This window comes from Anolis sagrei, chromosome X (assembly GCF_037176765.1).
Source record: "Anolis sagrei isolate rAnoSag1 chromosome X, rAnoSag1.mat, whole genome shotgun sequence".
NCBI classification, from domain to species: domain Eukaryota; kingdom Metazoa; phylum Chordata; class Lepidosauria; order Squamata; family Dactyloidae; genus Anolis; species Anolis sagrei.
The window spans coordinates 78814265-78832744 of NC_090034.1; the positions used below are offsets into that span (position 1 = coordinate 78814265).

Sequence of the window (18480 nt, forward strand, 5' to 3'; positions counted from 1 at the left end):
TATTGGAAAGTTTATTTTATTTTATTTTATTTTACTTATTTTTCTTTCATGTCATTTTGATAATGTTGTTGTTGTATGCTGTATATATTTTGATTTTATTGCTGTATTATATTGTCCGGGCTTGGCCCCATGTAAGCCGCTCTGAGTCCCCATCGGCGAGATGGTGGAGGGGTAGAAATAAAGTTAATTATTATCATTATTAAATTGGAAAGGCAAAAGCTGAAGTGCTAAACCTGACTCAGCTCATAGAAGATGGCTTTGAAAGGCAGCAGATCACAGGAGCTGTCTTCATAGACCTGTTAGCAGCTTATGATACTGTGAACCACCGCCTCCTCCTGAGAAAAATGTATAATATCACAAAGGACTACCTTCTCACCCGCTGCATAGGAAACCTGCTACAAAACAGGAGCTTTTTTGTTGACTTCCAGGGCCAGAGAAGCAGATGGCGGAAACAGAAGAACGGCCTGCCTCAGGGGAGCGTGCTTGCTCCATCCATGTTCAACATTTACACAAATGACCAGCCACTGCCAGAAGGGACAGAGAGCTTCATCTATGCTGATGATCGTGCCATTACTGCTCAAGCAGGGAGCTTTGAGATGATAGAACAGAAGCTCTCCGAAGCTCTAGGTGCTCTTACTACCTATTACAGGGAAAACCAGCTGATCCCTAACCCATCTAAAACATAGACATGTGCTTTCACATTAAGAACAGACAAGCATCCCGAGCTCTGAGGATTACCTGGGAAGGAATCCCACTGGAGCATTGCAGCGCACCCAAATACCTGGGAGTCACTCTGGACCGTGCTCTTACCTACAAGAAGCACTGCCTGAACATCAAGCATAAAGTGGATGCTAGAAACAATATCATATAAAAGCTGACTGTCACAACCTGGGGATCACAACCAGACACAGTGAAGACATCTGCCCTTGCGCTGTGCTACTCTGCTGCTGAGTACGCATGCCCAGTGTGGAATACATCTCACCACACTGAAACAGTGGATGTGGCTCTTAATGAGACATGCAGCATTATCACGGGGTGTCTGCGCCCTACACTACTGGAGAAATTACACCGTTTAGCCGGTATTGCACCACCTGACATCCGCCGGGAAGTCGCAGCCAATAGTGAAAGGACCAAGGCAGTGACATCTCCATCTCATCCCTTGTTTGGGTATCAGCCAGCACCTCAACGACTAAAATCAAGAAATTGTTTTCTAAGATCTACAGAGACACTCGCTGGAACGCCTCAGCAAGCGAGAGTCCAAAAGTGGCAGGCTCAAACCCAGAACCTCAACCAATGGCTGATACCAAATGAGAGACTCCCCCGGGCACACAGAAAACTGGGCGACTTGGAAGGTGCTGAACAGACTGAGCTCTGGCACCACGAGATGCAGAGCCAACCTTAAGAAATGGGGCTACAAAGTAGAATCCACAACATGCGAGTGTGGAGAAGAGCAAACCACTGACCACCTGCTGCAATGCAACCTGAGCCCTGCTACATGCACAATGGAGGACCTTCTTGCGGCAACACCAGAGGCACTCCAAGTGGCCAGCTACTGGTCAAAGGACATTTAATCAACTACCAAACTTGCAAACTTTGTGTTTTTTATATCTGTTTGTTTGTTTTGTTCTGTTAGAAATGTAATACAATGGTCTGGTTGCCCTTGACACAATAAATAAATATTATTAAATTTTCCTCCCGGCATAAGCGGTACCTAAATTTCCTACTTGACAGATACAACTGTCTTTTGGGCTGCAAAGGTCGACAGCAAGCTACACAAACTGGTTGGACGCTCACTCCTACCCGGGCTGGCTTCGAACTCATGACCTTTCGGTCAGTCGTGATCTTAATGCAACTGACTCCCAACCAGCTGCACCACGGTCCCAGTCATACAGCCCAAAAAACTCACAGCACCCAGTGATTCTGGCCATGAAAGCCATTGACAACACGTCCAGCCTCTGTTTAAAAGCCTCCAAGGAAAGATCTTCCACCAGACTCCGAGGCAGAGAGTTCCACTGCTGAACAGCAATCAGGAGGTTTTTCTTAATGTTCAGGTGGAATCTCCTCTCCTGTAATTTAAACCCATTGCTCCAAGTCCTAGTTTCCAGGGCAGCAGAAAACAGGTCTGCTCCCTCTTTCTTACGACAATCTTTCACGTATGTATACATGGATCTCAAGTTTTTCCTCAGCCTTCTCTTCTGGAGGCTAAACGGACCCAGATCTTTAAGGCACTCCTCAGAAGGATTATTCATGGTCTCCAAACCTTTGATCATTTTAGTCGCCCGCAAATGGACACCTTCCAGCTTAGAGTCAATACCTCTTTTGAAATGTGGTACACAGAATTGGACACAGTATTCCAGGCGAAGAGGTCTGACCAAAGCAGAATAGAGGGGCCCATGACTTCTTTCCTCAATCTGGACACTAGACTGCAGCCCAAAATCCCATTAGCTTTTCGAGCTCCTGCATCACACTCTTGGCTCATGTTCAACTTGTTCTCCATTGAGACTCCAAGATCTTTCTCACATGGTCTGTTGTCGAGCCAGGCGCTACCTGCTTTGTATCTTTGCATTTCATTGTTTCTGCCTAAGTGTCGTATCTCACATTTGTCCTTGTTGTGATTCGTTTTGTTAGCTTTGATCAATCAGTTCTCTAATCTGTCGAGGTCCTTTTGAGTTCTGATCCTGTCCTCTGGAGTATTTGCTCTCCTCCTCATTTGGGACCCTTGTTCTTTTCTTATTTCAGAAAAGGAGTGGAACAATAGGCGCCTATCTGGTTGGGTCCCTCTGTGATTTTTTTAATCACGCCAGTTAGATATGGGAAGACAATGCTATTAACTCTGATTGTTTCAAGCAGCCTTTCTTGTACAGGCCGTCCATGAGTTACAAACTTACAAACAACACGTAGGTAAGAACAGGGCTGAGACAACAGGAAGTGCGAGAAATCTACATCTAGGAAGGGAAATTCACTTCTGAAAGAGTTATTACCATGGGGAAAAGGGGTTCCAATTGAAGCTTTAATGCCAATCCCTCTTTTCTCAAGGGCTTCCATTGGCCTAGTGTTGTTCTATTGACCAGCCCAGAGCAGCTTGAATGGGACACAACTACATGTAATGTTTGATTCCAGAGAGGATCGGGACTAATAATAATCTTATCTATATACATAAAAATGCTCTGTGCATAATGAGTACCTTAAAAACAAAAGAACCAATGAACGAAATCACACCAAATTTGGCAACAAAATGTCTCACAACACAAGGAGTGACCATCACTTAAAAAATTATGATTTTGTCATTTGGGAATTGTAGTTGCCAGGATTTATAGTTAACCTACAATCAAAGACCATTCTGAACTCCACCAACGATGGAATTGAACCAAACTTGCCACACAGGACTCCCCTGACCAACAGAAAACACTAGAAGGGTTTGGTGGGCATTGACCTTGGGTTTAGGAGTTGTAGTTCACCTACATCTAGAGAGCACTGTGATCTCAAACAATGGTGGATCTGGACCAAACTTGGCATGAATACTCAATATCCCCAAATAGTTGGGGAAAATAGACCTTGACATTTGGGAGTTGTAGTTACTGGGATTTATAGTTTACCTACAACCAAAGAGCATTCCGAACCCCACTATCAACAGAATTGGGGCAAACTTTCCACACAGAACCCTCATGACCAACAGAAAATACTATGTTTTCTGGTGGTCTTTAGTGACCCTTCTCATGCCGTCCTCGGAACCCCCCCCCCCGGGGGTCCCAAACCCCAGGTTGAGAAATGCTGCCTTAAGGCCACCCAGTCCAACTCCCTTCACCATAGCAAGAAGCAGAGCCCCTGGTGGCGCAGTGGGTTAAAGCCCTGTGCTGGCAGGACTGAAGACCGACAGGTCACAGGTTCGAATCCGGGGAGAGGCAGATGAGCTCCCTCTATCAGCTCTAGCTCCTCATGCGGGAACATGAGAGAAGCCTCCCACAAGGATGATAAAACATCAAAATCATCCGGGCGTCCCCTGGGCAACGTCCTTACAGATGGCCAATTCTCTCACAAGAGGATGCTCCTGACACACACACACACACACACACACACACACACACAAACCATAGCAAGAAAACATAAAGCCCTCCTGACAAAGAGCCATCCAGCCATAGATATAGATAAATATATATAATTCACACACACACACGACAGATATGATAGATATAGTACCACCTCCCTGGTGACACCCCCCCCCCCCCCGGCTTCTAGACTTCCCAGGTTGAGAAATGCTGCCTTAATGCCATCCAGTCCAACAGATGCAGTATCAAAGATTTGAAAGGGACCCCTAAAGAAGGATAATGATATGTTGCATGTTTCAGAGTAAGCAAACCAGACACTCTCCACATCAACACTGGCAAAGAAACAGCAAGAAATACTGTTTACCCACAAGCAGAAAGAAATTACATAGATTAGAAACCAACACTTTCTCATTACTTCATTTTCCAGATCACCAGACTGGGCCACAGTAATGCGTGGCAGGGGATTGCTAGTAATATATCTTGACATTTGGGAGTTGTAGTTGCTGGGATTTATAGTTCACGTATAATCACAGAGCATTCTGAACCCCACCAACGATAGAATTGGGCCAAACTTCCCACACAGAACCCCCATGAGGGCCACAGCAACGTGTGGCAGGGGACGGCTAGTATTCTATGAATGCAGTTCAACGCAATCTCAAACTGCATCACGTGAGTTGACATCAGGCTTGGCCCAACTTGCCCCCCCCCCAGGTGTTTTGGATTGCAACTCCCACCATCCCTAGCAGCTTACCGGTATTTTATTTATCGTGTCATCAGCAACCATTGTATTACAATTCTAACAGAGCAAAACAAACACACAGATAAAAAAGAAAAAGGCAAAAAACCCCACAGATTTTGCAAATTTGGTATTTGGTTAAATGTCCTTTGACCAGTATCTGGCCACTTGGAGTGCCTCTGGGGTTGCCGCAAGAAGGTCCTCCATTGTGCATGTGGCAGGGCTCAGGGTGCATTCAGCAGGTGGTCAGTGGTTTGTTCTTCTCCGCACTCGCATGCCGAGGATTCCACCCTGTAGCCACATTTCTTAAGATTGGCTCTGCATCTTGTGGTGCCAGAGCGCAATCTGTTCAGCGCCTTCCAAGTCGCCCAGTCTTCTGAGTGCCCAGGGGGGAGTCTCTCATCTGGTATCACCCATGAATTGAGGTGCTGGGTTTGGGCCTGCCACTTTTGGACTCTCGCTTGCTGGGGTGTTCCAGCGAGTGTCTCTGTAGATCTAAGAAAACTATGTCTTGATTTAAGTCGTTGACGTGCTGGCTGATACCCAAACAGGGGATGAGCTGCAGATGTCTCTGCCTTGGTCCTTTCACTATTGGCTGCTACTTCCCGGCGGATGTCAGGTGGTGCAATACCGGCTAAGCAGTGTAATTTCTCCAGTGGTGTGGGGCGCAGACACCCCGTGATAATGCGGCATGTCTCATTAAGAGCCACATCCACTGTTTTAGTGTGGTGAGATGTGTTCCACACTGGGCATGCATACTCAGCAGCAGAGTAGCACAGCACAAGGGCAGACGTCTTCACTGTGTCTGGTTGTGATCCCCAGGTTGTGCCAGTCAGCTTTTATATGATACTGTGTCTAGCACTCACTTTTTGCTTGATGTTCAAGCAGTGCTTCTTGTAGGTCAGCGCACGGTCCAGAGTAATTCCCAGGTATTTGGGTGCGCTGCAATGCTCCAGTGGGATTCCTCCCCAGGTGATCCTCAGAGCTCGGGATGCTTGTCTGTTCTTAAGGTGAAAGCACATGTCTCATTAAGAGCCACATCTACTGTTCCACACTGGGCATGCGCACTCAGCAGCAGAGTAGCACAGCGCAAGGGCAGATGTCTTCACTGTGTCTGGTTGTGATCCCCAGGTTGAGCTTACCGATGAGAAAGCTTCAATTGAGAGTGGCTGTGCTGGGAAGGCCCCGCCCCCTTCCGGCGCGGCCAATCAGTGGTCAGGGGGCGGGGCCATCCCCGCACGTTGCTATTGAGTCGCGTATATAAGGCGCCTGCAGGGAAGGCGCGTTCCAGTTAGTGTTCCGTGTGTGGTGTTGCCATGCGAGGGGCCGAACCTGAGAGCGGAGGCCCTTCGGGGCTGGAGGGCTGCCGAGCAGCTACGAGGAGCCGGAAGGTCAGTCCACCATTTCATAATCGCTTTCAAGTTGGGGCTGGTTGCATCAGACCCGGGGAAAGGCTCCAGGGCGCGTTCCGACGTGACGCCGAACTGGAGACGCGTGTCTAGGCGGAGAGAAGCCCCCTTTCTCGGTCTTGGCGGGGCGTGCCGTTCCACCTTTTTGGCAAGCCTTGGCAAACGCTGGTTTTAGGCTCAGGAAATGTTGGGGTTTGTTTACATCTAGTTATTGACAAGTTAACAAGTACCCGACTTGCAAATGACGCCTAGTTAAGAAGAGGGCTGGACTGGATGGCCTTTGGGGGTCCCTTCCAGATCTCTATCTTAGAAAGAGAGTTACAGAGTTACAGGCACCTGATTCACAAATAATATTGGGGTCAAGACGGATCTTAGCATTAGTATTATTATATTATTTGTGTATATACATATATATTATACTAGCCACCCCCTGCCACGCATTGCTGTGGCCCACTCTAGTGGTCATGCTGGTTCTGTGTGGGAGGTTTGGCCCAATTCTATCGTTGGTGGGGTTCAGAATGCTCTGTATTTGTAGGTGAACTATAAACCCCAGCAACTACAACTCCCAAATGTCAAGATTCTGTTTTCCTCAAACTCCACCAGTGTTCACATTTGGGCATATTGAGTATTTGTGTAGAGTTTGGTCCAGATCCATCATTGTTTGAGTCCACAGTGTTCTCTAGATGTAGGTGAACTACAACTCCAAAACCAAAGGACACTGCCCACCAAACCCTTCCAGTATTTTCTGTTGGTCATGGGAGAACTGTGTGGCAAGTTTGGTTCGATTCCATCATTGGTGGAGTTCAGAATGCTCTTTGATTGTAGGTGAACTATAAATCCCAGCAATCACAACTCCCAAATGACAAAATCAATTTTTTTTTAGTGAAGGACATACATTGAGTTGTTAGCTGTCTTGTGTCCAAATTTGGTGTCAATTGTATGTTCATTATTTTCAGTCCAGGATGGTGTATAGTTGTCAATAGTTACAGAGTGGACCACAATGCACTCAAGCACTTTTTTTTTGCAAATGACTCGTAGTTAAGAATGGGGCCGGACTGGATGGCCTTTGGGAGTCCCTTCCAGATCTAGGATACTATCACTATCTCAGAGAGAGTTAAGACTGGGGGCAAGACAGATCTTAGCATTAGTATTACTATATTATTAGGTTGTGTATGTGTATACATGTATTATATTATTTGTGTGTGTGTGTATATTAGTTTATATATATATATATAATTATATTATTAGTTTTTATTATATTACATTTTTTTGTCGTGTCAGGAGCGACTTGAGAAACTGCAAGTTGCTTCTGGTGTGAGAGAATTGGCCGTCTGCAAGGACGTTGCCCAGGGGACGCCCGGATGTGTTTGATGTTTTATCATTCTTGTGGGAGGCTTCTCTCATATCCACACATAGGGAGCTGGAGCTGATAGAGGAAGCTCATCCACGCTCTACCCGGATTCAAACCTGCGACCTGTCGGGCTTCAGGCCTGCTGGCACAGGGGTTTAACCTACTGCACCTCTGGGGGCTCCAATATAATACAAACTGTAATATAATACAAACTAATAATGTAATAATATATACAAACAGTCCCCAAGTTACAAACACCTGACTTGCAAATGACTCCTAGTTAAGAATGGGGCTGGACTGGATGGCCTTTGGGAGTCCCTTCCAGACCTAGGATAATATATCTATCTCTGAGATATATATTTATGTATGTATATGTATACAGAGAGAGAGAGAGACCCTGCGTTACAGGCCCATGACTCCCAAACTTGTAGTTAAGAATTGGGAGCAAGATGAATCTTAGCATTAGTATTATTTTATTCGTTTGTGTGCGTATATATATAATATTTTGTGTGTATGTATATATAATGGAGCTCCATGCTATTATGCTGGCCACATGACCTTGGAGGTGTCTACGGACAAAGCCAGCTCTTTGGCTTAGATATAGAGATGAGGACCAATCCCCGGAGTTGGACACAACTGGACTTGATGTCAGGGGAAAAACTTTACCTTACTCTATATCTATGTTTGTATTATAATTACTGTATTTGTATTATAATACTATAATATAATACTAATATAACTGTAATATATAACTAATATTACTGTAATATAATGCCAACTAATCTATATAAATAAAAATGTAATGTTCGTTTGTGGGATTAACGGAACTCGGAAACCACAGGAGGAATTGACACCAAATTTGGACACAACACACCTACTAACCCAAGGAGTGACCATCATTCATAAAAACACTGAAAAACACAGCAGAAGAAACTTTAAACGTAAAAAAAATACATTACAACGCACACGCAAAAACACACATATATACACATATATGCATTTACACACACAAAACACATACACAGAAAGGAGGAAGGAAGGAGAGAAGGAGGGAAAGAGAGAAGGAAGGAAAGAAAGAAGGGTAAAGAAGGAAGGGGAGAAGGATGGAGGGAAGGAAAGAAAGAAAGGTAGAGAAAGAAGGAGAGAGAGAAAGAGAGAAGGAGAGGAGGAAGGAAAGAAGGATAGAGAAGGAAGGAGAGAAGGAGATAAAATAGTAGAGAAGGAAGGAGGGAGAGAAAGTGGGAAAGAAGGAGGGAAGGAAAGAAAGTTAGAGAAGGAAGGAAAGAGGGAAAGAAAGAAGGGTAGAGAAGGAAGGAAGGAGAGAAAGAAGGAAAGAAAGAAGGGTAAGGAAGGGAGGAGAGAAGGAGGGAGAGAAGGGAAAAAAGTGAAAGAGGGAAGGAAGGAGGGAAGGAAGGAAAGAGACAAGGAAGGATGGAACCAAAGAGCAAAGGAAGTGAGAAAAGAAACAGGTAGAGAAGGAAGAAAGAAGAAGAGGGAAGGAAGGAGAGAAAAAAGGAGAGAAAGAGGGAGGGTAGGTCGGCCACAGCAACATGTGGCGGGTACAGCTTTTATATATATGTATACACACATATACAGACAGTCCCCAAGTTACACACCCAACTTGCAAATGACTCCTAGTTAAAATGGGGCTGGACTGGATGGCCTTTGGGTATCCCTTCCAGATCCAGGATGGTGGGAGTTAGAGTTCAAAATACCCAGAGAGGAGGGCCCGAGTTGGCCCCCGCCTGCTATAGTGTGATGTGGCCCCAGGCAGTGAAAGAATGAAATTAATGAGAGTTGTTGTGTGCCTTCAAGTCATTTCAGTCTTAGGGCGACTCTTAAGTATAATGATTAGGGCGAGGGCCGGGTCGATGGCCTTGGAAGGCCGCATCTGGCCCACTACCCTTCATTTTGGGGGACTGTTCTAGTGTGATGAGGTCCTTGAAGAGTGCCTGCACAGTCCAGGCACTCCTGATGGGAGTTTGAGTGCAGGTTCCCCCAGTATAAAGGGTGTCATTGTCCAGAGCCTAGTACACATGGGGGGGAAAAACCATCCACGAGTGGACTTGTGTGCTAGCATGGGGGCTTCCTCTAGCAAAGGCAGCTTGTGCTTCAAGTGGCTTTCAAAAGAGTTGCTCGAGCAGAGGCGGACAAGTCCGGGCATGACCCTCCAGCTGTTGTGAGCCTTCATTTCTTAAGGGGTGAAGTCGTGCCACACATTGGCCAATTCCTGAGGTTTGGACTTCAACACCCACAATTCCTAACAGCCTCAGAAAAGGAAGGGGGCTGAGGCTGTTAGGAATTGTGGGTGTTGAAGTCTAAAACACCTGGAGGGCTGAAGTTTGCCCATGCCTGCTCTAGATGGTAAAAAGGAAAACATACTGAAAAATGTATTGTCGAAGGCTTTCATGGCTGGAATCATTAGGTTCTTGTGGGTTTTTTCGGGCTATAGGGCCATGTTCTAGAGGCATTTCTCCTGACATTTTGCCTGCATCTATGGCAAGCATCCTCAGAGGTAGTGAGGATGCTTGCCATAGATGCAGGCGAAACGTCAGGAGAAATGCCTCTAGAACATGGCCCTATAGCCCGAAAAAACCCACAAGAACATACTGAAAAATGACTAATCACAAGAATAATAAAATTTCAACTGTCTCATAAAATATTTGAATCAGAGTTGTTCAGAAATGAAATTTTATAACACCCTTATCCTTGGGGACACTGAAAAAAAATGGAAAATTCGTATGTATTTCTGCAAAACCACATGGCACTCCAGAGGCCCACTAGTGTTGATCCAGAGGAATTAATAATTATTATAATATTTATTGATTGATTTATTACCCGCCTCTCTTTATGACTCGAGGTGGGAGCACCATAGTTTTATTTTTTACTAGCCGTCCCCTGCTACGCGTTGCTGTGGCCCAGTCTGGTCATCTGGAAAATAAAGTAATGATATATGTAATTTCTTTCTGCTTGTGGGTAAACAGTATTTCTTGTTGTTCCTTTGTCAGTGTTGATGTGGAGATTGTCTGGTTTGCCTGCTCTGGAACATGCAACATATCATTGTCCTTCTTTTGGGGTCCCTTTCAAATCTATGATACTATATCTCTTTGTGTGTGTGAATTATATATATCTATATGACTGGATGGCTCTTTGTCAGGAGGGCTTTGATTTTCTTGCCCTGGTGAATGGAGTAGGACTGGATGGCCTTAAGTATTTTCTGTTGGTCATGGGGGTTCTGTGTTAGAAGTTTGCCCCAATTCTGTCATTGGTGGGGTTCAGAATGCTCTTTGATTGTAGGTGAACTATAAATCCTAGTAACTACAACTCCCAAGTGTCAAGATCTATTTCCCCCAAACTCCATCTGTGTTCATATTTGGGCATATAGAATATTTGTGCCAAGGTCCAGTTCCATCATTGTTTTAGTCCACAGTGCTCTCTGGATGTAGGTGAACTACAACTCCCAAACGCAAGGTCAGTGCCCACCAAATGCTGCTAGTATTTTTGTTGGTCATGGGAGGGCCTGTGTGCCAAGTTTGGTTCAATTCCATTGTTCAGAATGCTCTTTGATAATAGGTGAACTATAAATCCCAGCAACTACAACACCCAAATGACAAAATCATAATTTTTTGAGTGACGGTCACTCTTTGTGTAGTGGGATGTTTTGTTGCCAAATTTGGTGTCATTTCGTTCATTGGTTCTTTTGTTTTTAAGGTACTCATTATGCACAGAGCATATATATATATACACACACACACACATACATATATATATACATACACACATACACACATATATATAAAAGATTATTATTAGTCCCTGATCCTCTCTGGAGTCAAACATTACATGTAGTTGTGTCTCATTCAAGCTGCTCTGGGCTGGTCAATAGAACAACACCTGGCCAATGGAAGCCCTTGAGAAAAAATAGTGTAATGTGGCAACCCAAGAAGTCAATGCATTTCTTTCTGCATCACCAGGAATATAGTCTCCTGATCCAGAGAAGTTGTGGCCCTACTTTATTCTGTTTTGATCAGATCACACCTAGAATACTGTGTTTCCTTCTGGAAGGAAATCAATAGGCAGGAACATGTCCATAGTAGGAAAGGCAACTCAGATGGACAAAGCTCTGGAAACCAAGCCTCGTGAGAGATGATTTAGGGCGTTGGATATGTTTAGCTTGGGGAAGACGGAGAGGTAACACGATAGCTGTCTTTAAATATCGGAAGGGTTGTCGTGTAGAAGATGGGCTTGTTTTCTACACCTCTAGTGATTAGAACACAAACTAGTGGATTCACATGACACGAAAAGGGATTTTACCCCAATATTATGAAGATTCAGTTTTCCATAAGAGCTATTCAACGGACTGTCTTGGAGGGTGGTGGACTCTCCATCTTTGAGTTGTTGGAAAAAGCAACCTTCTTCAACCCTCCTATACTAATTGCTTATTATGTATATAACTAGCTGTCCCCTGCCACGCGTTGCTGTGGCCCAGTCTGTTGATCTGGAAAATAAAGTAATGAGAAAGTGTTGGTTTTTAATATATGTAATGTCTTTGTGCTTGTGGGTAAACAGTATTTCTTGCTGTTTCTTTGTCAGTGTTGATGTGGAGAGTGTCTGGTTTGCATACTCTGGAACATGCAACATTTAATTGTCTTTCTTTAGGGGTCCATTTCAAATCTATGATACTATATCTGTGTGTGTGTGAATCATACCTATCTATCTATCTATGGCTGGATGGTTTTTGTCAGGAGGACTTTGATTATGTTTTCTTGCCCTGATGAAAGGAGTTGGACTGGATGACCTTAAGTATTTTCTGATGGTCATATGGGGGTTTTGTGTGGGAAGTTTGCCCCGATTCTGTCATTCGTGGGGTTCAGAATGCTCTTTGATTGTAGGTAAACTGTGAATCCCAGTGACTACCACTCCCAAATGTCAAGGTCTATTTCCCCCAAATTCCATCTGTGTTCATATTTGGGCGTATTAAGTGCCTGTGCCAAGTTTGGTCCAGATCCATCATTTTTTGAGTCCACAGTGCTCTCTGGATGTAGGTGAACTACAACTCCCAAACTCAAACTCAAATGCCCACCAAACCCTTCCAGTATTTTCTGTTGGTCATGGGAGTCCTGTGTGCCAAGTTTGGTTCAATTCCATCGTTGATGGAGTTCAGAATGCTCTTTGATTGTAGGTGAACTCTAAATCCCAGCAACTACAACTCCCAAATGACAAAATCATAATTTTTTGAGTGATGGTCACTCCTTGTGTTGTGAGACGTTTTGTTGCCAAATTTGGTGTGATTTTGTTCACTGGTTCTTTTGTTTTTAAGGTACTCATTATGCACAGAGCATTTATATATATATAGATTGAGATTGCTTACTGTATTGTATATGTGTGTATTGGTACACATTTTTCCTTAACTCTTCGTTGTGATCAGAACTGGGACTATTCAGGACTCAGATTCCATTTTAGAAACAGTACCGTTTAGATGCCAGTAGAAACAGACGACACAGAGAAGCCATTGAAATACACAAGCATGTGGACAATTTCAACAGAAATGAGGAAACCATGAAAATGAACAAAATCTGGCTACCAGAATGAAAAAAAAAACTCTAAAATTACAACAGCAAAACAGAAAGGAAACAAACAAGGACATCTAATCACCTCTCAACACAGGTTTGCTCCAGGCACTGTCAGGCCATTATATGCTAATCAAGGTGGTCAGTTGAAATATTCACACCTAGCTCCAACAGACAAGAGTCCTTTGTCCCGCCCTGGTCATTCCACAGATATATAAACCCATTTTTACTATTTCCAACAGACCTCACTACCTCTGAGGATGCTTGCCATAGATGCAGGTGAAACGTCAGGAGAGAATGCCTCTAGACCATGGCCATATAGCCCAAAAAAACTTACAACAACCCAGTGATTCTGGCCATGAAAGCCTTTGACGATACAGAATGCTTTAGAAGACACTACTAGACTCTCAGAACAGAGAGATGCTTTGGACATTGGGCTGTTGATTATAAGAAAGATGTCCAGTGTTATCGTATATTCTGGCGTATAAGACTACTTTTTAACCCAAGAAAATCTTCTCAAAAGTCAGGGGTCGTCTTATATGTGAGAGTAGTCTTATATGTGGAAGTCATCTTATGCATGGGAATCGTCTTATATGCGGGAGTCGTCTTATACGCCAGGAGTCGTCTTATAGAGCGGGTGGTGAAACTTCCAATCCAGATTGGAGAATCTGTGGTTGCTGCATATTGTGGGGGGAGCTCAAAAATGGCAGTGGCCGCGTCCCTGCCGTATGCAGCGACTGTATGAAAGCATTAAGGGCAACGCTGTACAAGGGGCGCCTCACCAGGATGGTGTAAGTGAAGGGCAGAGCAAGCTTCAGGCGTCCAGAGCACCCGGGGTATTGAAAAAAAGAGATAGAGTGGCTCTGGGCCCAGAAAAACACACCTCTTTTACCTGTCTGGCCCGCCCTTGTATCCTATTACCGTACCTCCTCCTCTGCCTCTCAGATCTCGCTCCTGAAGACTGCAGTGAAGTCATGCAGGTGCGCAGGTGCGAGATCTGAGAGGCAGAGAAGGAGGTACAATAATAGGAAAATTACCATTTTGAAATCAAATCTGATGCTTTTAAAAAATTTATTTGGTCTGTGTTGGAAGAGGGGTAGTCTTATATGACGAGTATATCCCAAACTCTATATTTTGACTGGAAAAGTTGGAGGTCGTCTTATACATCCAGTCTTATATGCCGGAAAATATGGTACTTCACATCCTATCTGTAAATGTATTGATATGCAAAGTACCTGTATGCTGAATGCATGCAGTTTTGTGAGTAAACCAACTATGTTATTTTAACAAATACTATTTTATCTCTTGGAAACATGATTTAAACCAAGATGTTTTAAGGGAAAGTTGATTTTTTTTTTTTTGGCAATTAAAAGAACACTTCTGAAACTCTTAACAGTTCAAAGAGTTATCTCGGTATATCAGTTTAGTTTTCATGCAAGGCAATTAGAAACCTAATTGCCTTGCATGAAAATTAGTGGATATTTACCACTAGAGAGAAGGTTGACTCAAGCAGCTTTTTAACTCTTCTCAGGTAGATTCCCAATTTTCCCAAATGGTAATGAATGCAATTTCCCCAATGGTTATGGTATCATTTTTCTAAAAAGCTATATAGGCAGTCCCCAAGTTACGACCAAGATAAGTTCTGCAGGTTTGTTCTTAAGTTGAATTTATATGTAAGTTGGAACAGGTACTTTTTAAAGTGTAACTACAGCTAGATACATACATACATACATATACACACACATGCACATGCACACATGGTGGTACAGCAGGTTAAATGGCTGCGCTGTTGAACTTGCTGACCAAAAGGTTGGTGGTTTGAATCCAGGGAGTTGGGTGAGCTCCCGCTGTTAGCCCCAGCTTCTGCCAACCTAGCAGTTTGAAAATGTGCAAATGTGAGTAGATCAATAGGTACCGCTTCTGTGGGAAGGTAGCAGCACTCCATGCAGTCATGCCAATGGCCACATGACCTTGGAGGCGTCTATGGACAATGCTGGCTCTTTGGCTTAGAAATGGAGATGAGTACCACCTCCCTAGAGTCAGACACGACTAGACTTAATGTCAAGGGAAAACCTTTACCTATGTATGCATTCTTTGGATAGCATAGAGAAGGGTTAACACACCCCTGTGGTGTTTCCTTTGCTGTCTGTGCCTCTGTTCAGAAGATTTCACCTCTTTTTCTATCCCTGTGATCATTGGATTTTGCAAAATTTGGCTTGTGCAAACAAGGACTGGTGATAAAGCTTCAATGGAGACACCTTTTCTTCCAGGAGTGAATTTCACTTCCTTTCGAGGGGGAGTTTCCTCTCACTTCCTGTGGTCTCACCCCCGTTCTTAGCTAGGAGTCGATTGTGAGTCAAATGTTCTTAACTTGGGGACTTCCTATATATTCATGCATGGCATTCAATCGGACTAGATGGCTCTTGCGATCTCTTCCAGCTCCAACTTTCTGAATTTTCTCTTTTTCCTTCTTCGTACACATTAGTTAATTGATAATGATGAATTTGGAAGTACAAACGCTCACCGCAGGAGACATCCCACCACCACCTGTGGTTTTTAACTTTGAATATGTTTAGATGAATTTTAACTGTTTTTAGTGCTTTTTCGGTTTTAATGGTTGCATATTTTGTATATTTTAAATTGTCTGTTTTGGGTTCCCTTTGGGGAGTTAATTTGGGGTATCAATAAATATAATAATAATAATAATCCAGGAGAATGAAAGAAGCTCTGTCAACACACGCTAGCTAATCAGTTTGAGGAGCTTTCTCCTCTGCCAGGAATGGGTCTTTTGTGAACCTTACAAGTTTCCTCCAGAACAAGCCACCTCACAATATTCTGCATTATAACAATATATTATTAAGGGGAAAACATCATCTAAAACCCTGTTAACATCTTTGGCAATTATTGATTTACTGCCCAAATGAACCTTGTCATTTCTAGGAAATTGGTGCTTCTGTTTAGTGTTCTGTTTTATGTTAGATATAATTTATTTGATAGGTTATGTTTCATGTATTGTCAAAGGCTTTCATGACTAGAATCACTGGATTGTTGTGAGTTTTCCGGGCTGTCTGCCCATGTTTGAGAAGCATTCTCTCCTGACATTCACCCACATCTATGGCAGGCATCCTCAGAGATTGTGAGGTCTGTTGGAAACTAGAAAAATTGGATTTATTTATCTGGAATGTCCAGGGTAGGAGGTCTGTTTGAGGTAGGTGTGAAAGACCTTGAAACTGCTAAATCATTAAATGCTCATCAAGGTGGCCATTTGCAACATTCACACCTACCTCCAACACACAAGAGTCCTTTCTCCTGCGATGGACATTCCACAGATATATAAATGCCATTTTCCTAGTTTCCAACAGACCTCGCAACATCTGAGGATGCCTGCCATAGATGCAGGTGAAAACGTCAGGAGAGAATGCTTCTGGAACATGGCCATACAGCCCAGAAAACTCACAACGACTCAAGTTATGTTTCATTTGAATTTGGATGTTAAGTTATAGTTTGTTCTTATATGTTGGGTTATTTTTGCTAGTATGTTTGTATTGGTTATTGTATTCAGGCATTGAATGTTTGCCTTTTTGTCCATGGAATCCGCCCTGAGTCCCTTTGGAGAGATAGGATGGAATACAAATTTATTATTATTACTTATTATTATTACTTATTACGTTGCTGTGGCCAACCTATCCTCCCTCTTTCTCTCCTTCCTTCCTTCCTTCCTTCCTTCCTTCCTTCCTTCCCTTTTCTTCTTTCCTTCCTTCTCTACCTCTGTCCTTCCCCCCCTTTTTTTTCTTTTCCTTCCTCTTTCTCTCCTTTCTTCCTTCTCTTCCTCTTTCTTTCCTTCCTTCCTTTGCTTTTTTGCTTCCATCCTTCCTTCTGTCTTGCCTTTCCTCCCTTCGCTCCCTCTTTCCTTCCTTTCCTTTTTTCTTTCCTTCCCTTGTTTCTTCCTTCTCTGCCTCTTTCTTTCCCCACTTTTTCTTTTTCTTTTCCTTCTCTTTCTCTTCTTTCTTCCTTCTCTACCTCTTTCATTCCTTCCTTCGCTTTTTGCTTCCATCTTTCCTTCTGTCTTTCCTTCTTTCCTGCCCTCCCTCCCTCTTTCTCTCTTTCTTCCTCTTCTTCCTTCGCTTCCTCTTTCCTTCCTTTCCTTCTCTCCTTCCTTCCTTCTCTACCTCTTTCTTTCCTTCCCCTCTTTCTTTTCCTTATCTTTCTCTCCTTTCTTCCTTCTCTACCTCTTTCCTTCCTTTCCTTTGCTCTTTGCTTCCATGCTTCCTTCTCTTTCCTTCCTTCCCTCCCTCCCTCCTTTCTTTCTCCCCTTCCTTCCTTCCTTCCTCCTTCCTTCCCTATTTTGTGTATTGTCATTTAGCTTTTCATCATTTAGCTTTTTTGGGTTTTTAAGTCCTTTCTGCTGTTCTTTGGGAGGGTTTTATGAATGATAGTCACTCGACCTGATAGGTGTCTTGTCCAAATTTGGTGTCGGTTCATCCAGTGGTTTTTGAGTTATGTTAATCCCACAAACGAACATTACATTTTTATTTATATGGATTATTATTATTCTGACAAAATATGATTATTCTGACACAGCAAATGAGATATATATGCTGGATTTCGTATTATTATTATTATTATTATTATTATTATTATTATTAAAACCCTGACTGCTAAATTTGGGGGGAATGAGGGAAGGTAGCCCATCCAAGTCCCAGTGCTTTGACTCTTGGAGCCCCGACTTCATTTCGACCATCAATGTACAATGGGAGAACGAAAGGGAGGGTAAGAGAGAAGGAAGGAACATGCCTAGAGAAGATGACCATGTTGTGGTAAAAGGTCTGGAAAGCTAGTCCTGTGACGAATGATTAAGCAAGCCAGATATATCTCTGGTGTGCATAAGAGAGACTAAGAGGTCATATAAGAGCCATCCTCAAATACTTGAGGGGTCATCATGTGGGTGAATGGAACAAGCTTGTTTTCCACCACTCTTATGGGTACAGCCTGAACTTATGGGTCTGAATAAAGGTGCAAGGAGTCTCCTTTTCATTAAAGGTTTTAAGGTGGAAATTGTACAGCTGCTTGCTGGAGTGCTTTAGCTGTCGATTCAGTCCCAACAGATGCAACAGTCTACGCTTTTGATGGGCTACAAAGCTTACCAGAAATGGCTGGCCAAGAGTGCTGAGAGTTGTAGTCTACTGGAGCTATTCTTGCTCTGCATCTTCTTCCGCAGTGAGGGCATTGGTTTCCAGGTGGAAGATGGTCCCGGTTGGGGTTGACTTGATGCGCCTTCCTCTTGGCACATTTCTCTCTTTCGCCTTCCATTCATACGTCTTCAAATTCTACAGCACTGCTGGTCTCAGCTGACCTCCAGCTGGAGTGC

The 18480-nt window shown here is 43.5% G+C and overlaps 1 protein-coding gene across 1 annotated transcript in view; it reads left to right on the forward strand.

The window, feature by feature from the left end:
• The first annotated feature begins 6051 nt into the window (after positions 1-6051).
• SESN2 (sestrin 2) overlaps positions 6052-18480 on the forward strand; it is a 75231-nt gene continuing 62802 nt past the window's right edge. The window contains exon 1 of the mRNA XM_060784315.2: positions 6052-6173. Within this exon, the coding sequence (XP_060640298.2) occupies positions 6099-6173 (75 nt within the window). The 5' untranslated portion in view covers positions 6052-6098. The remainder of the gene's footprint in view (positions 6174-18480) is intronic.